This window comes from Mesocricetus auratus, unplaced genomic scaffold (genome assembly GCF_017639785.1).
Source record: "Mesocricetus auratus isolate SY011 unplaced genomic scaffold, BCM_Maur_2.0 Super-Scaffold_6730, whole genome shotgun sequence".
In the NCBI taxonomy this organism is placed as follows: Eukaryota; Metazoa; Chordata; class Mammalia; order Rodentia; family Cricetidae; genus Mesocricetus; species Mesocricetus auratus.
In genome coordinates, this window is record NW_024429184.1 from 64,910,332 (window position 1) to 64,936,699 (window position 26,368).

The 26,368-nt window shown below is 40.2% G+C and overlaps 1 protein-coding gene and 1 long non-coding RNA gene across 2 annotated transcripts in view; one reads left to right on the forward strand and one right to left on the reverse strand.

Annotated features, from left to right (window-relative positions):
* LOC121138771 overlaps positions 1-18,152 on the forward strand; it is a 31,328-nt gene extending 13,176 nt beyond the window's left edge. Inside the window, exons 2-3 of the long non-coding RNA XR_005875635.1 lie at positions 16,685-16,887; positions 18,023-18,152. This is a non-coding gene — a long non-coding RNA (uncharacterized LOC121138771). The remainder of the gene's footprint in view (positions 1-16,684; positions 16,888-18,022) is intronic.
* Prex2 (phosphatidylinositol-3,4,5-trisphosphate dependent Rac exchange factor 2) overlaps positions 1-26,368 on the reverse strand; it is a 273,913-nt gene that overhangs the window by 196,130 nt on the left and 51,415 nt on the right. Inside the window, 4 exon segments of the mRNA XM_005066754.4 lie at positions 9,958-10,059; positions 16,284-16,388; positions 18,567-18,689; positions 19,946-20,017. Coding sequence (XP_005066811.2) covers positions 9,958-10,059; positions 16,284-16,388; positions 18,567-18,689; positions 19,946-20,017 — 402 coding nt within the window.

The following is a 26,368-nucleotide window of genomic DNA, read 5'->3' on the forward strand; positions in this document are numbered from 1 at the left end:
CCGGGCTGGACCGACAGCCTCCAAAACAATACAGAGAAACCCTGTCTCATAAAAAAAAAAGAATTAAACACTTGAGGTCATCCCTGATCAGTCATGAGGATTTTAATACAACCTCTTGTTTATGATGTATTTTTAACCTTCCCTTCTGGTCCTTATAATAAAGGAAATACCTGAGATTCCAACAAGGGATCGGTGATAAGTTTATAAGCACACTGAGTCCCTTAACTGAAGACCTGCAGGGATGCTCAGAACATCAGAACCTATAGAGCCATGATGGTATTGATGCCGCATGTTACAGACTGTGTCAAAACTGTACAGCTGAAGGTCCCTGCCTTTGCATAAGTCTTTCCATGGCTTAGCCAAGCAACTTTAGATATGCTTTGTAATAAGAAATTGTTGTTTTTTTAAAAAATGTTTAAAATGTTTTTTATAGGCGACAGAGGTGGTTCAGTCCATGAAGTGACTGCTGCATTAGTATGAGGACCCGAATTCCAATCCCCAGAATCTGTGTCAAAAGCTGGGTGTTGTGGTCTGCACCTATAACCCCACTGCTACAGACAGATCCAGAGCAGAGTTGTGAGAATCCATGACACTCTTGGTCGCCTAGCCAAGTGGGTAAGCTTTAGACTCAGTGAGAGACCTTGCTTCAAAAAATAAAAGTAGAGAGCAATTAAGAAAAGATAACCTGAAGGCAGGTAAGCACCCTGACAGGCAGACAGCCATGAAAGAGGTTATAGGTAAACAGTCAGATGATCAACTTCCGGATTCTTCACTCAGAACAAAGGCTGTGCACACACACCCCAACACACACACACACACACACACACACACACACACACACACACACACAGAGCCCCATGCGTATCCAGACATTCCTAAGGCTGGCCCTGGACATGTGTCACTTCCCATGAGGCTGTGGGCCTAACAGCTCCCTCTTCGTTTTTTAAATTGACTGTCCCAAAATAAAGGATGGGACCCCTGGTCATACCACAAACACAATTTAAAAACTTCAAACCCTCCCTGGGGTTTGTATTTCTGGATCACCTCTGCACTTCTTGGGAGTCTCCTGTGGGTGGGTAGCTTCTTCACTTTTAACAAAGTTTGTTGCCTGCTGTGTCAGCAATTCTCCCTGCCGAGACAGTAACATTTTTGGAAGACTTGCCTGGGAGTCCTCCTGAGGATCACCTAAATACCAAGGTCACAATAAACTGAGTCAAACCATGAAAGCATGTCATGGGGTGACCACTGCGTTTGCTAGCACCCTTCCCCCATCCTGGGACAGGAACACCACCACTGTTAAGGTATGGTGGAAACTGTAGGCTAGTAATGTTCTTTTTCCCATTGCTTTGATAGGGAGAGTTCACTTTCAAATCTAGCTCTACTGCCTTTGTTTCAGAGTGAAAGAGAATTCTTTCAGATAGCTTTGCCTGAGAGTGTTATGCTTGCACCCACTCTGTGGGCTGAGGCTGCAGATCTCTTAGGCAGGCAGTTGGTTTGAAAGAGACTTCCTGAAGTTTACTCTGATGACACTGACTTTTTTTACCTCTATCCTGACAATCACAGTCTCCTCTGACTGGGCAGGGCTTTTTAGGGTCTTATCTAATCTTCTCTGGCTGGGTAGGGTCTTGTTAGGGTCTTATCTAGTTTTCTCTAACTGGGTAGGGTCTTGTCTTATCCAGTCTTCTCTGACTGAGTAGGGTCTTGTTTTATCTAGTCTCCTCTGACTGTATAGGACTTTGTTAGGGCATTATCTTGTCTGACTTTCAACATTCTTTCCTTAGGGTCTGAGAACTAGATTTGAGGGGCCTAATCTGGAGACTACCTTCATAGGGTATAAACCATTCTACAAAGACCTGGTCTGGGGGCAACCTAACTGGGGTTCATACTGATTCACTGGTAAATAAGAAAGGTCTCTGTTACAATTCCTGTCTGCTCTCATATTAAAGAAGATGACACATCAGTGGACTATGGCTAAAACTCTAGCCTAGGGAGAGATGATGTGGAAAAAGGAGGGAAATTAGAAGAAAAACTTCACCAAGAAGTCCCTAGAAGTCAATAAAAAACACCCAAGAATCTATCCTGAGCTCTGGGAAGTCCAAGGCCCACAGTAACCTACATATCCTTGCCTTCTCCCAACACCCAAAGGGGCTTGCTTCATCTCAGGTAAGAGTCAGGAGAGACAAAAGGAGTTATGTTTGTCCAGGCCTCCTTTACCCTGGCAGAACTGAATGACATGAAGTAAGAACTTAGAAGTTATATGGATAATCCAGACAAGTGTTATTGAGCTTTTGAACAACTAAACCAGATATATGAAGTATGGTGCAAAAAATGGAATGATGTTATTAAAACAAACATTAGCCCTTTAGAAAAGAGAAGAGTTAGATCAGGTTCTTCAAGCCAGAGTAACTTCCTCACTGACCAAGGGGCCAAAGTGGATAAGGACTTCCCTATGGGGGATAAGGCTAACCCCTCTCAGAAGTCCCTCTGAAATGCAAATGACCGCATGAAGAATGGAAAGGACATTTGCTTTACTGTGTTGTGAGGGGTCTTAAGAAGGCTAAGGTCAAAACTCTTTATTAGTCCCTGTTATACACTACAAGAAGACAAGGAGGTTCCCACTGGGAAATATATCCATGCACTCTGAATCACTGAGGATGCAATCCACACTCTTAACTCATCCATCTCAGACACTCATAAAAACTACAGACACTAGTGGCTGTTCCAGACAAAACACTAGCAGGCTTTTTTAATTTGTCCATGTCACAAACTCTGTCTTTTTATGATAAAACCATGAAAAGAAAGGAACAAGGACCAGCACTATGGGCAGTTAGTGGTCACTACAAGAGCCAACCAGATAGATGTTCCCTCACACCTCCCCCATACAAGTCTAAGCCTAAGGCTTACTTCCTCTGTGTACAAGAAGGTCACTTCCTGCTGGGAATGTCCTCAGAGACTTCTTGGACCCTGTCTCATCTGTAAGGGAAATCACTGGCAGCAGCCATGGCTTCCAGCCCAGGTAGGCTTCCTGGGAATTTGTGACTGACTGTAGGAAGCATAGGATTAGATTCATGCCTGAATAAGGAGTGAGACTCTTAACACTGACCTCTTTCGCCTGGTTCGTGGTCCTGAAGGTTTACAACAATTCAGGGTATATCAGGCCAACCCTCAGAATGATGTCTCATTCAATGGCTTGCCTGTTCAGGGGGAGAACTGCACTTTTGTCATTTTTTTCATAGTTCCCCATACTTTACTCCTCTGTTGAGAAGAAACCTTTTGTCTAGACTCAAGGTCAGACTGCTTCTCCCTCCAGGGCAGAACACTATTGCTTGCTTGTTGGAGAGTAATGTCAAGACTTCAGTGCAGACAGATGGAAATACAACATTATAGAAAAGGCTAAAATGGCCACTCCTGTGGTCATACGTCATCTTAAGGCTTCTGCCTATTTTCTTGATCAGAAACTCTGTCTTCTGAAGCTAAAAGTCAGAGGGGGACTTATCTTCATAAAGGACTAATGAAATAAGGATGCTTGGTTGAATGTTCTAGTACACAGAACATTCCATACATGGCATTAGCACAGGCCCTAACAAACAGAAGGCAGTCCAAGATCTCTTTATGGTCAATGACATCCAGTAGTTTCTAATTCTCACATAGCCCTCACCAAGATTCCCCTAATAAGACTCCTTAGTCAGTCTGCTGGATCTTTTTGATTTGTTTTTCCAGACAGAGTTTCTCTGTGTGGCCTTGGCTGCCATAGAATTCCTTCTATAGATCAGACTGGCCTCAAACCCAGAGATCTGCTTGCCTCTGCCTCCAGAGTGCTGGCATTATAGGTGTGTGCTACTGCTACCACCATTGCTTGGCAAGTGCTGAGTCATAAAGACAGTTATCTCATTCTACCCCATAATCAGTTTCTACTTGCTGTTGAAGATCCCACAGGCAGAACAGGATAAGTTACTTGAACTGTTCCATTCTAGGATTTTTAAGGCAGCCTGCCTTGTTTGATTAGTTCTTTCCTGAGACTGGATGGGATGAGCTTATCTTAAGACCTTGTAGATGGTTTCTTACACAGGCCAACCAGAAACCTCATACCCCAGAGAAAAGATCCCTCCTTATTTCCTAGGTGATAGAAGCTACAGGGTGTCTGGGGCACAGGCCCAGGTATACAAAGCAGAACTTGTCTACTTGAGCATTGACTTTCCAAAGGGCTCAGAGCTTTAGGACCAGAATGGCTCTGACCCATCTTGCCCTTCCTGCTCTCCCAAGCATGTTCCCCTAAACCCTCAACCAGATGAAGGCCTTCCAGGAAGCTATAGGATACCGTAGAATGTAGATTCCTGGTTACATAGTGCTGAGTCAGGCCTCAAAGAGACTCAAGCTGAAGAATTTACCAGAGTTGAACTGCTGAGTTCCAGCAAGCCTTCTACAGACTTGAAAAGTCATTAGCCAAAATTCCTGCCTTAGGCTTTCCTAGTCAGCCGGTTTCACCTGTATATAGCTAAGAGACAGGGAACAGCTCCAGGGGTAGTGACCCAATGCATGTTCCACTTCCTCAAGTCATACAGATAGCTAAGGAATTACATCAGGTAGGAAGGAAGGCACTGCTCTGGATGCGTGTGAGCAGTTGCCTGATTCCTGGGTCTCAAAGATTTCCTAGGGCTTCCCCTCACAGATCACATGTCATTACACTGGGTCATTCTAAATAATAAGAGAAACCACACAGTGGTTCTCAACTTTCCTAATGCCATTGTTCCTCATGTTGTGGTAAACCCCGATCATAAAATTATTTTCACTGCTACTTCATAACTGTAATTTTCCTATTGTTATGAATCATAAGTATTTTCCCATGGTCTTAGGCAACCCCTGTGAAATGGTCATTGGACCCCCCAAAAGGGGTTGTTACCTACAGGTTGAGAACCACTGCAAATCTAACTCACAGAAGTTTCCTTCAACACTTAGACCCTCATACTGGAATGACCTGAAATTACTCTCAAAACATGTCCAAGCCTGAACTTGGCCATCAGTCTTTCAGAAAAGAAAGGGGAGCCTCTCTCTTCCTGTCAGGAGGTCCTCATATACAACTGTGTAGCCCATCCGGTCTCTCAGCTCAACCACCTGATTGATCCTCTACTCGGGAGGAATTTCCTTTGTGAAAGAATCTGACAGAAAGAATCTGAAGGATATGCAATAATCACTGAATTTGAAGTTCTTGAATCAGAACCAATATCACCAAACTCTATTGCTTAATCAAGATGAAAGCACTTATTTAGCCTTGGAACTTTCCTAAGGGAAAAGAGTCAATATTTATTTACACAGATTCCAAATATGGCTTCCTCATCCTCCTTGCCCACATAACCACATGAAGGAGGTGGCCTCCTCCTAACAACAGCTGAGACCCCTATAAAGTATTCCCAAGACATTCTTAGTCTTCTGAATGCTATCCTTTTGATCACTCACGTGGCTAAAATCCACTGTCCTGGATATCAGAAAGGGAATGACCCAGTGGCCAGAGAAATAGGACGGCTGACTCTGAGGTCAAGAGGACTGCACTGGGGTACAAGGAATGCCCCATTCTCTGGAAGGAATCTCTGCTGACTTGTGAAAGAGCTCTGAAAAACCAGCTTTAGCCTTTAAAGTCAGACATCACCAAGGATGGTGGCTAACACCTAATCACAGATGGTAACTTCCCTACAGTGAAAGTTCTAAATTCCTTCATCAGACATATCACTTGAGACAAGTGGTACAAAAGAATGTTCAAGGGACAAGGCCTAAAAGGAACAACCTGTCAGGTGGTACAAGGACATGAGGATATGTCAGAAACATAACCCCCCAAAATGTATCTCCAGGCCTCAGGTACACAAAGACAGGGGAAAGAATATTTAAAAGTCTCTAGAGTGACAATGGGTCTGCTCATTTCTCAGAATCTGACTAAAGCTTTGGAAATTCAGCAGTATCTGCATCATCTACCTTGTGCTTGACAGCCCCAGATTCCTGGATAGTTAAAACAGGCTAGGAATCTCCTAAAAGACACCTGAGGAAGCTAGGTCAAGAAACCCAAGTGATATGGGTAATATATATTGCCCCTAGACCTATTCAGACTTAAGGATGTGCCTAATTGCCAAGGTCTCATACACAGTAAAACTTTCTTCACCAATGACTTTGACCAGACCCTGAAACAATCACTGGTGACTCAAATCACCAGCTGACAAAATTCCAAAAAAAATCTCTCAGAACTATAGACAGGCTTTTCCAGAGCACACAAAGCACCTCCTCATTTCTGTCCAGGAAAGTTACTATTAGTCAATACATTAGACTCCAACCAAAAGCCTCATCCACCTCCTATGGGAGACCCATATTCTGTTTTGCTAGCCACCGATGCCCCAAGGCAGTTGGAGTTACAGGACTAGACACATGGCTTCAGCATACCCATGCCTAGTCTTTGTTTCAGGCTTGCCTGAAGCAAGAGTCCCCAAGAAAAGGCCAGCTCAAACTGATCTTCAAGTGTCAACCCTCTCTCAAATTCAGTAACTATGCATGATTGGGCTATCCCCTCTAGGCAAGGATTTCTCACTGGGTTTGCCAGTTACTGCCCTCTAGATATTATGAGTATTCCTTTATAGGCTATGGTATCATTTCTCTTGATGATGGCCATTTTGGAAGTTTTGTTTCCTCCTTGTCAATAACCCTATGCCATCCACAGACTCTGTATGACAGACAAGGACAGGAATGTGAAGTCACACTGCTCATGCCAGGCATAGTGTCCATACAGACATCCTCTTGTTTCTCTCCTCCATTCTAGGGAGGGACCTTCACTCTAAAAATAAAATCACCCTAGACCTTGACAAAGAGGGATGCACTGGACAGGACACCCATGAGGACCAACTCATTCAATTTCTTCCAAAACAATACATATTTTGAAGATCACAGCCACAGATACTTTCTGATTACTATCAATATGATAGATGCCACATGATTGTAATGGTCTTCTCCAACCACGAGTAACTAGATGTGTGGTCCAAAGATCCAAATATGTAAAAAAATTACTGCAATATAGAACAGAACAAAAACAAAACAACAACAAAACCTTACCCTGTACCTGCAGGTTAACCATGGGATTTCCCAAAGGACATTCCCAGTTACAAGGCTCACACCCTCCAAAATCACCCTTATTATTCATGGTGGACAAAACTGGAATCCACATGGGCACAACCAGACCAGACTCTTACTTACCTGGAGACCATCCCTACCACTCTGACCCTCCAATGGGCTATCTCTTGGTTTTGGATTCACCATTTGTATCCTAATCTGAATCCACATTCCTAAAAGAGTTTCCTGGTTGTTGTCCCAAATCTTGCCTAAGGAAACTAGGACTGAGGAGATTTCCCTAGCTACCCTAACCTCACACAGAAAACCTGGGAGACAAACATTCCCAAGAACATCCGTCCTCTATCTAAACATGAGTCACCTCCTTGGGGGAATAAGCACAAACCTAGGAATCACAGACTGCTAGAATGGGCCACCCAGAGGAATGCCAATTCCTTAAAAAGGATTCCCTTGCCAAAACAAGCCATAAAGTCAGTCTCTTACTCCAAGCAGAAGGAAGAGAATGTAACACCTTAACAACAGAAAATCCAGGTCTAAAGAATAAATGTTATCCACTAGACTCATTCTTTAAAAAAAAGGTTTCCATCACTTCATGGGAGAGAGCTTGTATTTAGACCTAACGAGAGTTTATTAACTTAATTAATTGAAGTGGGATCCAAATTGGTTATGTGCCTATGGCCTACCCTCTTAAATGCTGAACCTGACTCAGAGACCATCTTTTCTAATTATGGTATGCCCTCTCTTTCAAAGGTAACTTCATACCACTGTAATATTTTATCTTGTATGCTAATGGCCCAAGTTCCCCAATTGACTGAGGGTACCAAATACCCTACCATCAAACTTATAGGCCTGGAGGAAATCATTAATGGCACCCAAGTAGTGCCCATAGGACATCACCGGACAATCTAACCAAACCAGATCTGATTTTTAAAGTTGACCAGTCAAAAGGCTGACCAGTGGGGGCTTGCCCTATATCATTAAAGATACTTTAAAGATTCAATCCATATTTTTAGTTTCCAAATGCCCTCTACACTTCTCTGTGTGTGTGTGTTTGTGTGTGTGTGCATGTTTACTTTTACACTTTCAATGAAGTTTAGTTCCTGCCTCAGTTTTTTTTTGAGGGGGAGGGTTGGCTTTGGGTTTTTTTTCAAGACAGGGATTCTATGTAGTCCTGGCTACCCTAGAACTCAGGGATCTCTCTGCCTCTGCCTCCTGAGTTCTAGGATTGAAGGCATATGCCAGCACCAACTGGTTTCTTCCTGCCTTTTAATTTCTTACTTGATAGAGAAAACAAACTTGATCAAGACCTTAGACAAATGGACTTCACTAATGGCTTGCCACGTGCATGCAAACATACATGTATAAGCACACTCACACATGTGCACAAACCTACACCAACTAGTACATATGACAATACATATACTACTCAAACACACAAATTTTACAACACAGTCAACTTATGCAATTCATAAAATTATAACAAGATTTATTTCTAGTTACTTTTCATAACATTTATGTTCCAAAAGGTAAGCCAACACATCAGTTTACATGTCCATAGTATTCTTAAAAACAGATTCAATCTAAAATTCAGTAAGATAAATAAGAATCAAATAGACATGAATGATAATAATAATTCAAAACATACTATACTAAAGATATATGTAAGACAGCACAATCAATTATCCTTTCATAGTCCTACATTCACGCATGTGCTTGTACATAAATTCATATGCTATGATTGCATGATCATCCCCATCATCATCTCTGTTCTCCAAATGCGGCAAAAGTCTTTAAGAGATTAGATTACATACCCCGGACAGAGAGTTTATAGAGAGAACACCTGTGATTTGAACTCAGGTTTCATGTGTTCAACCCTACCTCAAATTCCCTATCCTAATATTGTAATGCCTAAGGCTATAGTTTAAGACCCACAACTCCTGTACAACATTGTATGATCATAATAAAAACCCTGGTTGCTTTCATAACTGCAGCAATTGTCAGTGTGGTGATTACTGTCTGTAATAGGGGTGCTTATCACACTGTATTCTGCCATTTCTTGTTCCGTATGGTCTACACAACACCTTTACAATAGTTATTTAAAAGGCAAGAGTATCAGCTATGTTTCTAGTAATGATATACAGCATGACCCATGAAAGGGTTTGCTTCAGCTTACAGTCCATCATGAGACGAATCAAGGCAGAACCTAGGCGCAGGAATTGAAGCAGAGGCTACCAGGCTGTGTACTGGTAGGTTCCCATGGCTTACTTAGCTTGCTATTTTTATACAACTCAGATTCATCCTCGCAGGGGTGGCACCACCCAGAGTGGAATGAGCCCTCCTAGATCAATTGTTAATCAAGAAAATGCCCCCCAGACTTGCCCATAAGCTAAATTGACGGAGTATTTTCTCAATAGACATCCCCTTCTCTCAGATGACCGAAGCTAGTGTTGAGTTGACAAAAAACTAACCAGTTACTTTGAAACTGTGTAATTTAACCTTAACTTCATTAACATCAATCCACCAAACTATGGAGAAACCAAAAATAGAACAACGGTGGAATTATTTAAAGTGCTATGTAATCCAGTCATAATGGATTTAATGTGGGTCTCTTCTAAGCTAATGCATGTACTCTAAATGAAACTCAAACAAAGATGTGTGTTTCAAAGAGCACTAAAAGCTTCCTTTAATGGCCTTTCTACAAAAGGTTTGTTTCCTATTCCATACAGGAATTTATGACAAAATATCCATTTTTTCAGTAATTATGGTCTACTCTTTTTAAAATACTGGCATCTTTAAAATATATTTTTTAAATCAATGAAATAGTAAGGCACTAATGAACACTGCAACCTTAAGTACCTTCAAAAGGAGAGGGTACTTGCATATCCTTTGTATTGGTGTCACTAAGTACCCCTCCAGTGGAACATCTGTGTTCTTCCGTCCTCCAAGCAGCATGCAGTTCTGCGGTTAAAAACAAACATTTAACAAGTAAGTACATCTTGCAAACCCAAGGTTGTGAAACTATTCCATCAAAATTTTATGTGGAAAGATTGTGAAAACATGTGTCCTTATATACCATGTCACATGGACAGTCAAGACCTGGTCTTCCACATTGGTTACAGAACCCAAAGTGAACCTATAACTTGGAATATAATTCACATGTATTCTTCGGGGCATGAAGGAAAAGGTTTAAACAGAGAACGGGAGAGAGAGAAGAAACAGACAAAACAGATCTATTTTGTTTTTTAGGAAGTGCACTATTGAGAGGACTGAAAAGAAGGCTTGGAACTTAGTTAAGAACACTTGCTGCTCTTGCAATGGAGCCAGGCTCGGCTGCCAATACGCAGATTGGGTAGCTCATAACTGCCTGTAACTTGAATTCCAAATGACGTGAGAGTCTCTTCTGGCCTCTACAGGTACCTGCACACACATTGAACACATACAGACAAGCAGTTTCACATACAGAAACAAAAAATACATTAATTGTTAAGTGCATCCTGTTGTAGAAAATCAGGCACCAAGACACTGAGTTCTAATGTAAAGTCAGGCTTCACTGCTGATTAGTGGCACACAGACAAGTATTTAATACGTCAGGCAGGAAGCAGAAGACCTTCAAATGGCAACACCAGGAGGTCAGCATATTCCCTGTCACTATTGTGTAATAATGTTCTATTCCCTGAAACTATTTTATAATAACAATGTAATGAATTTCATGGAAGAGCCAAGAGCTGAGAGGAAAAACTTCAAAAGGCACACCCCTGGTACAGAGTCCTCCCTGCATGGGACAGCACTCTCAGTATCTGTATGTGTGTCTAGTTAGAGGATGGTCACTTCACCCAATCATCACAGGAGACAGAGCAGCCAATATTCCTTCACAGGGATTTCTCCTCCCTGGGAGAAATCCATGGACACAATTACTTATATCTTACAATATTCATGAATGTTTCAGAGTTTCCAGTTGCAGCATGAGTTAGCAGCCTTAGAAATGTGGTCTCCCTTTTTCATAGCTCTGGGCTGAAGGGTCCTGAAAAGTCCTAGGTGGTTGTAACTTTTTCTTTCCACATGTATGTGAGAGAGACAGCAAGAAAGTGGAAGAGGGAACATGCGTGCATACATGCATATTGTGGACACCTACATGTGTAGGTGAGCATGCACATTGGTGCATTTATATGTGACGTGTGTATGTGGAGGGCCAAAGCTGATGTCAGAAATCACTGTCAATCACTCTTGTACCTTATTCAATGCGACAGCATCTCAAGAGAGCTCACTATTAGGACTAGTCATCCAGCCAGCCTGCTGGGGGGAATCCTATCTTACCTTCTAAGACTGGGATAACAGGTGGACTCTCACCCAGTACTCACCTGATGCGGAGGGACCAGAACCCCAGTCCTCATACTTGTACAGCAAGCACTTATACTGGTTGTTTTGTTGTTTTGACCAGGGACCCTCAATTAAGGAATCTCCCCTAGTAGAATGCTCTGTGGGCACATCTCCAGACTGTTTTCTGGATTAATGATTGATATGGGCATGTACAGCCAACTGTGAGCTGTGATATAATCATAAAAAAAATCTAAGGAATAAGTTTCAGGGGATTCAATGACATTAAAACCTTCCTGAGATGACAACATTAACAAAGATCCAAAATAATATTATCATCACCCCAAACCTGGAAACTGTTAGATGAATGCCAAAGGATAATTGTTAGTATCCCTCATTTTATGAACAAGGGAACTAACACCAGGAATATAATGAATATTTTAATGACATCCAAATAATCTATGTCTGCTTAGTTCCACGGTAGGAACTATCAAAACAGATTCTGTCTGCTAAAGTATTCTGTGAGTGATCTCAACCCACATTCTTGACATAGGGCTTTTTCAGTGGGGCTTCACATTAGGGCACTAGGCAAGCTAAACTAAGTAGTATTCCAAGTGAACCCTGCTAAAGACAGGACACACTAAACAAGACAGCAAAGCTCTTACATTCTACCAAGGGAGCTGCAGAGAGCAAAAACCTCATACCAAGGAGTGTTGACCAAAATGTTAGCACATTCCAAAACCAAAATAGGAAATGCCCACAATGCTAGCCTGCGAGTACAGCTATACTTGAGTTCTTCCAGCATACTAGCCAAAATTTTAACACAGATAACCTAAAAAGATAAACATGGCATAGAGAGAATGCATTTGATTTTGACTGGTAAAAGAGGTGTGTCATTCAAAACAGACTTTTTTAGGTACCCTAAGAAAAAACCTGAATTGCCTTGCAAATCATCTGACTTTCAACTGTGCCCAACCAACAGTCATGCTTGGGTCCGTGCTCATGAGAGAGAGAGGATCTCTACAAGCTGAACACTCACCGAAGGGATCTTAAAGCAAGGTGAAGCAATCAAGGGAACCTGAACAGAGGTGTCTTCAGAGAGACTGGAACTCAGCTTGAGTCTAAGTAGGTTACCAAAAACAGGACAGAGCAACAAGGAGAAAAAACAAACACAAACAAAAAACCAGTGGCTAATCTCAGAGAGGAAACAGATTCCAGAGTTTCTATGAAGTTATTTAAAATGTCAAGCTGTTTTTTAAACTTTACACTTATGAGACACACAAAGAAATAGGAAGATTTGACTCAGGCATAGTCAATTAAAACTCTTCAGTATACCCAGATATTGGGTTTAACACAGACTTCAACATAGCTATTACAAATAAATTCAAAGAATTTAAGCACCTCTTAAATACCCAAAGGACACTAGTGGCAAGCAGAGAAATAACGCCCTCAACAATGAAGCTAAATCAAATAGACACCAAATGAAAGAAAAAAAACTTCACTGAGTTACAGGTAAGTTAATGTAAATCTTCTGATATGAAGAACAGAGATAAACAATTACAAGGAACCAAGAGGGAACATGGATGTGGAGGCTATAGAGATGGCAGCATTTAAGGGCACTGTCTGCTCTTTCAGAAGGACTTGGGTTTGATCCCCTAACATCTGCATGGTACCTCACAATCATCTGTATCTCTAGTACCACTAGATTCAACACCCTCTTCTGGCTTCCAAAAGCACTACACATACTATGACAAACATACAATCATGCAAAACACCCACACAAGCAAAATAATAAAATTATTGATATTATTTTTATTTAATGCATGCATAATGGTAATTAAAGAAAGGTATAGTGATATAATAGATATTTTAATAACACCTACAAATTCACAATTTATGTTTTATTTTGTTTGTCATATTTTAAGATGGAGCCTTGGAGCCCTACAATGTTTCCCAGACTGAAAAGACCCTTCCACCTCATCCTCATAAATGGGATCATAGCCATATTCCACTTGATCCAGTCTAAAATGTCTCAAAATTTATTTTTAAAAAAGCAGACTTATCTACAAATAGAAAAGCAAAATTAGGATCCTCACCTAAATACAGTGTAATTGAAAGACAAAGTGTTAAGAGTGGCAAGGGGAAACTGAAGTCATATGTAAACAACAGAAGCAATACAAACAACAGGCTCATTGGCAGCAGAAGTGACTGATGGAAGCTCTGTATCAGTGGAACCCAACTCAAAATTATGAAAGAGAAAGATGCAATCAAGAGCTCTAGCAACAGAACTATCCTTCAACAATGAAGACAAAGACATTCCCAGAATAAACTAGTAGAAATGACTTACAAGAACAATTTTGGTTATTCTTCACAAGAAAGACTATCACAGTCAGAGTTGAATCTACAAGAATGAAGAAGAGTTGAGGTGGTAGTCTGTAGCAAATAGAAAACCCTGTAGAAAACTATACTGTAAGAGTATTGTAGACTTCTTAACACAGAATGTGGCACAGGTGGGAGAAACTGCACAGTGAAGGACAGAAAAGAGCAACACTTTGCATTTCTTTACAAGAAACAATAAAGCATGACTAGAAAAGTAAGTTCTGGCTATGTGCTGTCTACCAGAACATTTAAAATATCTTATGTAGTCACAAAGAAGAGTTAAAAACAGAATTCTAAAGCCGGGCACTGGTGGCGCACACCTTTAGTCCCAGTGTTTAGGAGGCAGAGGCAGATGGATCTCTGTGAGTGTGAGGTCAGCCTGGTCTATAGAGTGAGTTCCAGGAAGGCTCCAAAGCAATACAGAGAAACCCTGTCTCAGAAAAAGAAAGACAGAATTCCAAACACTAAGAGATCTGCCATATCTATAAGGAAAATAGTCTTTATCAAAAAAAATACCCTTTAAGACAAAAGTGATATTTTATGATAAAAAGAAAAATGAATATAACAATCATGAATATAATAACAAAGCTCCAAAACATGTAAAGAAAAAATGGACAAACTGAAGGTTATGAGAGATAATTATACTTGGATTCAATGCCCCCCTTTTAAGGGGATAAATGAATAATATAATTCACACTTTCATTATTTTGTATAAAAAATAATCACATATTATATATTATAGTTCATAGATATGAATGAGTCACAGCTTTCAATATTTAAAAAAAGGACTAAAGATGTATATAGGTTGAAGAGAGCTGGTGATATTGTATAGTGACAAATACTTGCCCAGAATGCACAAAGCCTTGAATTCAATGCCAGTGTTGAGAAAGACAGACAGAAAAAAAGGAAGAAAGTAAGTCAGCAAAGGAGAGAGGGAGGAAAGGTGATAATGAAAACTCTCAAAACCAGGAATGTAGTAAGAACTTAAGAAATACCATTCATGTGAATAATCTATAGCTTACAAATATATCCCCCTAAGACCAACAGTATGTTGCCTCTTCTTAGAGCATCTAAGAAGGTTCTGTAGAGCAATCTACAGAAGGTTCTAATGAAGATAATGTGATTTTTCAAAAGGCAGTACATTTAAAAACTGAAAAACAAGGCTGGGAAGCAATACTTGAAAGTAATATATTTGTTACAGAAATTGCTCCCAAAACTAGGAATACTTACAAGTCTCCATAAGGTAAACACTTCAATTTTAGAACAAGAAAGATTTGAATAAATATGTCACCAATGAAGACAGATGCATGGCTAGTGATGCTAAGTTTTGAATTCATACTGCACACCCACTAGCATGACTATATCCAGTCACACCAAGTGCTAGCAAGGTACAGAAAAACCATACACTTAGCATGGGGCAAACACACACATGAAAAACAATTCAGAAATAATGAATATAAAATGAATACATGGAATAAATCTGGACATTAGAAAAACTACCAAATAACAGAAGACATGCTCAGTAGAGTACATTGACTGTTCCTATTTGTATAAAACCTATAGGTACTTATCTGATCACTAATCTCTCAACACTTAAGAGGCAGATGGGTGCTTCGAATTTGAGGCATGCTTGGACTACATAAGGCTCTATACTAAAAAAAAATAAACTTTTGTAAAAAAAAAAAAAAGGTCGCTCTTCACAGAAAGCAAGGCATTGCAGCCTGCATGCAGCAATTAGTGGAAAGGGAAATGGGCTATCAAGAGACAGGAGGCTGTTCAAGTCCATGGAAGTGCTCTCACACTAGACTGTGGGAGACGGCCCAACAACTCTTCTCAGGTGCTTGCAATGATCATTCATAGCTGCCAGAACATGCCTTTATGCATTATTATCTCTTGTTTGTGGTTTGTTTGTTTGTGTTTTGGAGACAGGATTTCTCTGTGTAACAGCCCTGGCCATCCTGGAACTCACTCTGTAGACCAGAATGACCTCTAACTCACTGAGATCCATGTGCCTCTGCCTCCCAAGTGCTGGAACTAAAGGTGTGCCCCACAAACGCCTGGCTATGTATGTTATCTTAAAGTTAACATTGAATCCTGCTGTTCTTATTAAAATGGAATAAGAAATGTGTGCAGGAGAGCAGCCAGTCTTTACACTTGGTTCCTTCCTGTGACTGCCCTACTTCCAGTCCTCTGAGGAGTAAGTAGAGCCCTAGGGAGCGGGGATGCAAAGCAAAGGTGAACTCTGACCTAAGTTCTTTGCTTGACTAATGAGATCACACAGGCAACTCTCTGTCAACCACCAGGAGAGGGCATCAGCAGCATTCCTCACACACAAGCTCATCCCAGATCTGGATGCTTACACTGTCCATGGACTATCTTTCAAGTCTTCATGTGCTAAGACATAACCCGGGACAAACTGTCAAATGCGTTCTTACAGGTAGGACCCTCAAGCAATGGCAACATATGGTTATAGATGAATTTTCACTTACTAAAAGAAATGTTCGGATTGTTCTTATTTTGTTCAGTTCAAGAAGCAATTTCTGTGCCTTTTCATGGTTGCTGCAATATTCATCGTAGATACGAAACTTGTCTTTCTGTAAATTAAAGACAGAATAAATGAGAACCACTGCGTATTACTTTGAGATTTTAACCCATGTGATATGCATAAATAAACTCCCCAAAGGTACAGTATCTCAAGAGATTTACTATATGCATATAAATTTTATTTATTTCCCCTACTCATAAGTATAGCCTAGAAAAGAGTTGATAAATTTACCTCAACAAGAATGCAATAATATGAATGAGCCAAATGGTTGCAAAGTTCAGAGAATGAAGTATTTTTTACCTTTGTCACGAGAATTTAGACACAGCTTTTACTTTTTTCCCCCAGATCTTACTTCTGAGTTAGGTAGAGTGGAACAAATGTACTTCTCCCAGTCAAAAGGAGGGACAAAGCCATTTTAGACAGAGGGAAGAGGCATGTGATACATCACACAGGAATCATGAACAACAGAACCCTGAAGTTCACGTCAACCAATTCTGGCAATTGCATTTAAGAGGAACGTGGACAAACATGACAACGCACAACTACAAGTAAGTAAGATAAAGGCAGACCCTGAAGATACAACATCCCAGCTGTTGCTTCTTAGAGAGATGTTTAAGACAGAAAGGTCAAAAAATAGTGTTACAGCTACTTTCAAGCAGCCTTTATTCTGTAAGAAAGGAACAAGTCTATAGAACTCCAAAACAGTACTGTTCAGTGGAAATGGCAGGGCTGTGATGGACAGAGGTATGATCAATCAAGACCCAATGATTTAAGCTACCAGGAAACAATACAAACAGTCTTCAGTGTTGGGGAGGGGAGTCTTTTCAAAAAGGAAGAATTTTGCTATCATGATCTCTGGCTTCCCTACTATCTGTAAGACTACTCTCAAAGGAGCTATAATAAATAGTGATCAAAGGAGCCCATTGAAAACCACAAATAATTTATTGATCAAATTATCAGAACAGAAGGCTGTCCTTTGTAATTTCCAAGACACACACTTAGAAACAGTCAGCACTGTTTTATGTAGCCAGCAGAGATGGCTTGAATTACTTGCCTCAAGAGATGGTACAAGCAGAATAAGAGGAAAGTTCAGAAATAGCTGAGCAACATTTATGGATGACAGATTCATAATGTGTTACTAAGGAAATAGCTGTCAGGGTGCAGAGTTCCCACGAGCATCCCTGGCCTGAGGTAACAGCTCCTCCATCTGGCAGGGGAGTCTGACTCTTCTGTGAAAGGAAACAGGCTTGAGGAAGCAGATATGAACACCACACCTTCCAGCCACAACCAAGAAATGCACAGTTTAATCCACCCAGATCCCAGGAGTCTCTCCCTGTGGCAAAATGATCACATATAGGTCAAGAAACTGCGAGATAAATGACTAAGTATAAGCTTCATTCTCACCTAGCTGTGTAAATGGTGCAGTCACTGAGTAGCTACTTAATTCAGAGAGATATACTGAAAATTGGCATCAATGGAAAGGGATCAATAAAAAGCATTTATTTTCTTGTAGTATGAATGTCCTTTAGTTCTTAAAAACAATTTTCACTAGGCAGATGATTTCTTACTTTGCAAATTGATTACATAATCCCAGGTGTCCTTTACAAATAGGCGTGGCTGATGACAAGGCACAGGGTGTGTGTTCCAGACAACTGAGCCCTTACCCCTCATTCTTTCAAACAGCACTCCAAACAAACTCCAAGAAGCCACCCCGGAGAAAAACCAGTCATGGGAAGCAAAGGTCTGTTCACCTCCAGGTTTGTCACCAGCCAATTAACAAGGGAACAGTCCAGCCAATAAAGAAAGAGTTTGCAGCACCATTATAAGAGTGAGAATTTTCTGCCTCAAAAGAAAAATGTTCTATGTTTGAGCGAAACATAAAAATCCATTCATTATGAAACAGGCTGAATATTCATTAGAATTCAAAGCTACAGAGGATACGAAGAACTAGCTTGTCAGGAAAAAGAAAAGGCTGCTTATTCTTTGGGTAAAATGGATGATGAGAGACTCCCTCCCCTTTTCTGGCTCTGAGGGTAAGATTTCACTGGCCTTAAAAGACCCCAAACTTCTGGTGTCGAGCTTCACTTCTCATGCTGAATTCACACACACACACACACACACACACACACACACACACACACACACACACACACTACTCTGCCAAGATGCACTCCTTAAAACCAAGAGAGAAAGAGTCTGAAAATAAGCAGGGGGAAAAATATCCTACAAAGTGAAGAAAGCAGGTTCCCACTTCCTGCTGGGCATTGGGTTCGGGGTGTAAGCACTCTTCCACAACTTTCAGGAATTCCTTATGGACGGCAAGGATCTCCTCAATATTGGAGAACAACATCTGGAAGATAGATACAGAAGTAAAAACTGTAAGGGCATTTGTGAAGCAAATTCAAAAAATTCAATTAGAGGGCCCATGAGAACACAGCACCGTAAGCAGACAGCCACTGTGTATCATCTCTACCTCCCACCTGGCAAGCAGAAGCCAGTTTCATCTGGACTTCTGTATTCCCACAGAACTCTAGGAATGGGGACACCATGCATAAACTCAGGGAAAAGCCTGGGGAGGTGGCAAATCGCAGTCTGCCAGCCCACCCTCTTCTGAATGCCTGTAAGTATAAGTGTGGGAGATTTGCTGACAGGCTTTTGGGGAAGTCCTTGACACTATGAGGGGTATCCCAGAACAGACCAGCCTTGCTCCTGGCAGGTGCACGTGTATAAAAGCCACAGCTGGGTCAACTGCAAGATCACTGTGCTGCACCCAGACGGTGATATCATGGGCTGCAGACCTAGCAACACTTTGGCCTGCTAGAAACACCTGCACAGATGTTTTCGTCTACCTAGAGTCCCTGTGAGTGAAAGTGTTCAAGTTTGTTTGGATCATACTTTGCTTTTCTTTTTGGCCCAAAGCTTGCTAACTAAAGTTTCCAATGGTAGAAAAGCCAGTAGGTTACATATGTAACTCATAAGGAAACAGAGTCAGAAGAATCTAAAAACCCTTGACTCTGTTTTAATTAATAAAATAAAATAAGAACAAAATCTCTAGTCACCTAGGTGGTGTTTCTCAGTTCCTGTCATGTCTGCAGTAATACTGTAACCATTCCAGAACATGCTACCACTAAGCCACATCCCTACATTTTTACAAGGTAGGGAAATGCTTATGGATTTACTTTTGGGTTGTGATATTACATTCTTTTCTATATGACAGTGAATGATCCAAATTTTGCTCTTGAGAGATAAGAGATTGGAATTCCCACTTGTACATATCATGGCTTCTTGAACCACTGGCAACTGTCTGTCACCTCTCCCAGCCTTCTTCTCATAGACAATGAAGTTCTAGTTTAACTTCTTAAGCTTGTTTTTCATTTTTTTCAAATGGTTACATGATCTTGGTAAACACAAGAATTCTATACAACATGTAAGCTGTTTCTTTCTCTACAGCCCTTAGTCTCTCTTTCAAATTATCAACACTGGTCACTGCTACAGGAACTCACAGTGGGGCTGAAGATAAACTAAAGGGCCCTGAAGGAACACTCAGTAGACACATCACCTTCAGGGTACCTGAGCTTGGCTGAGGGGCGAAAGCTGCCTGCTCACCTTCACTGTTTCCTCCGTCACATTTTTGTCAACTTTTGCTGCCGCACACTGGTTCATTCGATGCAAGAAGGCCTGTGTGAAACAGGAGAAGACATTATGAGAGCAAAGCCAGGGTTATAAACTGATTGGGCACTGATTAGAATGAGACACAGTGCCGTACAAAAGACCAAAGCTTACCAACGGGCATGCACTACATACCTCTAATCCTAGTGCTTGGGAGACAGAAGGAGAAGGACTGCCTAAAGGTCAAGACATCCTGACTTCCATAAGGATATATGGGCCAGCCAAGGCTACGTGGTGAAATCTTGTCTCAAACAAACAAAACTGAAGTTTTAAATTCTAGTAGCTGAGTATAATAGTTTTGAAGTAATGTGTAAAACTTTTGTACACTGTTGCTCCTACCCAAAAATTCCATTATAATGGAAATTTAGTTCCATTATAATACTGAGGCAGAAACAAACAAACAAACAAAAAAAGATCAAGTCTCTATGAATTAACTTCTTCTGCCTGGTCCTCAGAATCTAGGGTAAACATTTAGAATTGGGTGCTTCCTAAATTTTAAGTGTTGTAAAGTGCAGAAAGGCCAAAATATGATATAAATTCAGCATTTCAACTAAAAAGGTAAAAGGACCTGAAGTTCCATAGTGACTCTTAGTACTATGAGATGAAGGGATGGATGGATGGATGGATGGATGGATGGATGGATGGATGGATGGATGGATAGGGAAGAAAAGACATAGGTACATCAGCACACTCAGACACACCTGCCAGTAACTGCTGCTTTCAGGAAGGATCTTTTGTTACTCACCTCTATGTCACCCACTTCTATGTCACCACACTCATACTTCGTAAGAAGCAAGAAAAAAATAGATTTCAGGGTTTGTCAGTTCTTCATTGCCTTATGGTATTCTTTCAGACACAAGCTAAAGGAGATGCCCAGAGGTAAAATAATTGCCCAGCAGGCACAAGTCCCTGGATTTAATGCTCAGCATTGAGGAAAGAGGAGGAGAGAATGGGCGTGGTAAGAATATTTAGACTGGAACTTCTTAATGTTAAGCTTTCACTAAAGACTAAATACAGAAGAATGCTTGGCATATAGTGAGCCTTAAAGTAAAAAGTTTAAAAACAAAAGGAACTGCCCACCTAGCAAACTTAGTTTATGTTCTCAAAAAATTATCCATAAATTACCCAGTAAGATCATTTCGAGGACTGGGAATATTACTCAACTGTAGATAATACATTAGAAGCCCTAGACCAATTCTCCAGCACCAAAAAAAAAGTTAGAAAAGATCATTGCTCTTTGGATTGCCTTGAGAACTCTGCCACTACCAGCCAAGTGAAGGAATGCAACTTCCCAGGGCACACAGAAGTTCAGGGAGGGTGCCTCTGGCTATGGCATTTAAAAATAAAAATTACAATAATAATCATAACTTTGACATGTTATATTTACACATCTAAGGCATTAACAAAAGGTGATAGTTACCAAGAGATTGCTCATAACATCCCAAATTACCACCCTCAAGGCATTTCTGACAAAAAATAATAACTAGGACAACAGTCCTGAGACAACTTGAAGTGGGCTGTCCTTTAACTTAGCAATTCTACTTCTAGGAATCTGTCCTAGGAATATATTCTGACAAAGAAACTCATTTGTTATAAAAAGAAGAAAAATTAGAAGCAACCTAAAAGTCCACCCATAAAGAAATTGTAAAATACACCGTGGTGTATTCATAGTGCAGAATTTGATGGCAAAAGCAGAGTTGACATGAATGTACAGAAAACTATACCCATGTATATGCATATAAGTATATATGTACATATATATACATGTATACTTGGTAGATGCTCATGAAAAGCTGCCTGGTGAAAATAATTCACAAAGTGGTTTACTTGATATGCAAATACATATGCACACATGAACATATACATACAAGGATATATCTGTATTCATATTGAATACATTCATTGAAAAGAATGTTCAGAATACTCCAAAACTGCCAACAGTAGCTCCTTCTGCCTAGAGGTCTGGAAGGAGACTTCTGGCCACTAATTCCTTTTTGACTGTTTGGATACGCACATTACCACTTTTGTTTTAAAAACAAAATTCGACAAGAAAGCCCCCGGATTGTAGCCACCATTAGCTTCAGCACTCTTCTTTATTCCTGCTTCATCCTCTTTCTACCTCAGATTCCCTGACTACAGAGCCAAAGCAAAATTATAGCCCTGGCTCTCCTACATGCATCCAATTAAATAAAACAAATACAAAAGTATTGTGTAGAACCTTAATTTTTATTAAAAATATGACATAGTTTTTGAACCATCAAATAAAGCTATACAGAGTTGGCCATGGGGAAATGGCATGTGAACCTTGGAGTTTTGTGTACTGTTTTAATTTGCATTAATTTGTTTAATTTTTAATTTCAGATTTGTTTCTCTTGAATGCTTTCCAAGCACTCACCCCACCGTGATCCTCCGCCTTTTCTATTTAGATTTATAGCAACATGAATGTTTTACTTGTCTAGTTTACATTTCACATTGACCACACAGTAAACAGGTAATGTCTCGTGCAAGCAAATCTTAAACTTCACCTCTGCAGTTATAAACTTTTCCTTCATAAACAGGACCCGGCACATTCTTCAGCCACTAAATGAAATCCTGGATATAGTGAAACGGAATCAAAGTAAGAGTTGGAAGAGAGCATACAAATGCATCAGGTTCACGACCTAGTCCTCCAGCATGGGTATCTTCTTGTCCTCCATGATATCATGGATCATGTGTTTGAACTACATAGGAAAGGACCCCAGTCCTCAATGCCATGTCTGGCCAAAGAGTCATTCCCCAAGTTCCTTGATTTATACACAGGAAAAGCAGACTTTAGATGGCTTCCTGGGAATGTGCAATCCTGAGAACTCTGGTATTTTAAAAAAATGTTAAGTCTCTGTCCTGAAGATAAACATAAATACATGTTTTGAGAATCATGTTTAACAGGCTATATATATGGTTTCCTTGGACTTTAGTAACTGGGCTTATACCTTCTCACACCAACTAAGAAAATATTAGCAAGTCAGCCACAAAGACATGTGAAGGGATTCACTCACTATTCTATGCATTTATTCATTCGCCCAAGTCCACAATTTCACTGGAATTAGGTCCTTTTGGCCATGACACAAATATATTTGAAAATAAGCCCTAGAAAACAGCTTTAATGTTCATGGTTCACAAGCACTCTGCTGTTTGACACTCAGAAAGTCTATATGCAGACTCCCAATCCTTCCTGATGTCCTGTGAAAGAAGGCTGGTTTGGTTTGCACTTTGAGCAGGACTCCTAGGTGAGTCTGATATAGCAGGTCCAGAACCCACTTTCTGATAGACATTGGTGTGTTGATCTTTCCAACAGCTGCCAATAACAGTTAGAGAAACTAGTAAGTGAATCACACTGGACAAACAGATTCACTTATTTCACCTTTTGTGTCAACTCAACATCAAATAATAACCATCTTTACATTATCAGCCTCATCTAGCCACTTGGCAGTCTCGTGTACCCTACCAGGCGATGCCTCCCCCATGAGAGTCACAATCTAGATTTTATAAACTGTCTTCTTTGTAAATGAAGGTGGTTGGTCAGACTAACCAAGCCACATTTGGAGAAGGTGAAGCTTCCAGATGCTTCTCCAAGGACCTTACAGCTCACATATATGCCTGTAAGTGTTCACCTTTTCAGCATCCCCTTAACAATCCACATGACATTTTCTGAGATACCAGTAGTATGGGCTATCTTCTCCTACTGTGAGCAAATTTTCTCTTTATCTTTTTCCATGTGGCTTTCCTCTGTATGTACAATTAAAAGCTTATGTTAAATGTCAAATGTCAAATGCTAACTGGAGTTTAGTAATGCTAAAATGCAGATTTGCTACCAAGAGAAGGAAGAAAGTTTTTAGATAGAAGAGAATGGTAAAAGAAATCTCTTCTCTGTTTGCTCAACCACCCAAATCACAAGCCAAGCCCACAAAATTTCACTCTTGGGACGAAAATTTCAAGCTCTAATGCATCTCCTTCAGCTCATTCTTGCCATTTCTATTATTTTCATCAATTACATATACCTCTCTCTCTTTCTCAATGGTCCCACCATTTTAGTATTTTATACTAAATTCTAGCCACTTGATGTTAACCTGAATTTCACAGAATCATGTAAGTATTAAATCTCGGTACTCCCATCAATATTATGCATAGAAAAAAATCTCAACATCATCAGATCATCTTGAAAAAGCATGTATGAAGAATGAATTTACATGTAAAAATGAAAAGATGAAATTTCAAGAGGGTTTGTACTGTCACAGAAAAAATGTACTCATTCTATGCAAATAGATGTTAAAAACATTAAAGGTAAATATTTTCCTTTTGCCTTTTAAACTTGAAATATTATCAAATCACAATTCTTTGGGGGTATCAATAACATTTGTTTCGCTTTCCTGAGAGCATTAACAGAATCTTGCTAAATCAGACAAGCCTGTCTGAGTTTGCCTTGAACATTTGGCTGACAGCAATGCCATTTTAAGGGAATGGAGAAAACAAAGAGGAAAAAGGGGATTTGAGGGTGGGAGAATCAGTTTGTTGGGGCCATATGGAGCTTGAAATATCTGCTGGACACCAAGATAGAGATCCAGAACAAGGAGGCGGGATTCCATTTGAGATTCAGCAGTTGAGAAACAACAGCTGAAGGATTCTCCTGAACTCTCTCAGGTGAGATCAGCACTCAGTGACACTTGGCATGAAGATGTAATTTGGAAGAGGATGGAGAGAGAGAGAGACCTCCAGCTTCAGTCCATAAAATAAAGTACTCAGAAGAAGATGGCAAAAGGCTGCAGGACAGAATCCAGCCCTCTCCAGCATGCAGGGTGTGGCAGAAAAAAATAGGAGACAAGAATTCCAGTACGAGGAGAGAAAAGCTGTGGAGAACAGTCACGAACAACAGGGCAGGAGAAAGACAGACAGAGAAGGGACCAACTTCTCTAGAGTACCAAGGAACCAAGCAAGACAAGGGCAGACACAGTTGGTCCTGGTGAGCCTGACCAGTGGGGTGGGCAGAGCAGAAGTAAGGGAATGGAGCCAGTAAACAGAAAAGTTCTAGAGTTTTGCTGAACACAGAAAGCAACTTAGGAGGCAGATTAAAAACTACTGCAGCCAATCATCCTTCAAGTTTTACACAGTCAAGTCACCTCATCTGAAGTGCTACTTTGGAAGAGGACATACTTCACACAGGGGAGTTTCTTTCAGAATTTTTAATATTTGTACTACAGAGTGAGATATATTGGTGATCTATCCAAACATTAAATTGGTTTTTTTAACATGTAGCTTGCATGCATAGCCTGAAGATAATCTTGTGTGTTTTTAATAATTTTCAGCATGAAATAGGTTATGTAATTTTCCACTATTGTGTCATGTTATTGTTGGAAAACCTTTGACTTTGCTGCATTTCCAATTTGGGAATTTCAGAACAAGCATGCTCACTTTGCAATGGATTTCATGAACATAGGTTCTGTGAATACTTCCTGTCCTCACCAGGCTCCCTTTCCTGAACACTTAGTGATTTCCAAGCTCTTGAATGGGTGTGCCTCCTTTTATATATGTTTTCATACATTAATATCTACAGTCTAAAAGATACTTTAATAATGAACTGCTCAGAAAAAGTCGAGTTTCTGCTCTGTGCCAGTCACTGTTCGTGACAGTTACTTAGCCTCGAGGCTTCTTCATATTTATGAAAACTATGCTGAATTCCAAAGAGTCTTTCTTTTGTATGCATCTATCAGTATCTAACATATTGCAAATTAAATCAGAATCATGTAACAAGTATGCACTTAGTAGATTCATTTATTTTAAAATAGCTAATAATAAACTCATTATATATTAATATAAATAACATTTTTGTTTTAAAAATATATTCATTTTTCCCAAAAATAATTTCTGGGAGAGTGTGGTACTTGGAGCTCCAGAAATGATGGTCTAGCTGTTGAGAGGATGGATGTTCAGAGCCCAGCACCCAGTCAGGGGAGCTCACAGATGTCTATAACTCCAGGTCTACAACATCTTAAGCCTTTCCCTGGCCTCCATGGGACCTGCATGTACCTAGTTGCACACAGACAACAGATGTAGGCACACATACACAAATAAAGAAAATCATTTGTTATGTGTACACTGGTTTAGATGCTTGAAATTTTTAATGACTATCTTAATAGAAGATATCTGGATCTTCATGTATGGTAAAATTGTTGTGATATGTTGCTTCAGTAGAATTAAACAAAGAAAATAAAAACTAATGTAAACTACATAATGTTACTACATAATGTTGAAGAAAATCATGCGTGAATATCAGTATCTTGTTCATCAGAATATCCTTTAAATCTTAGGAAGCAGTCAACCTCACAG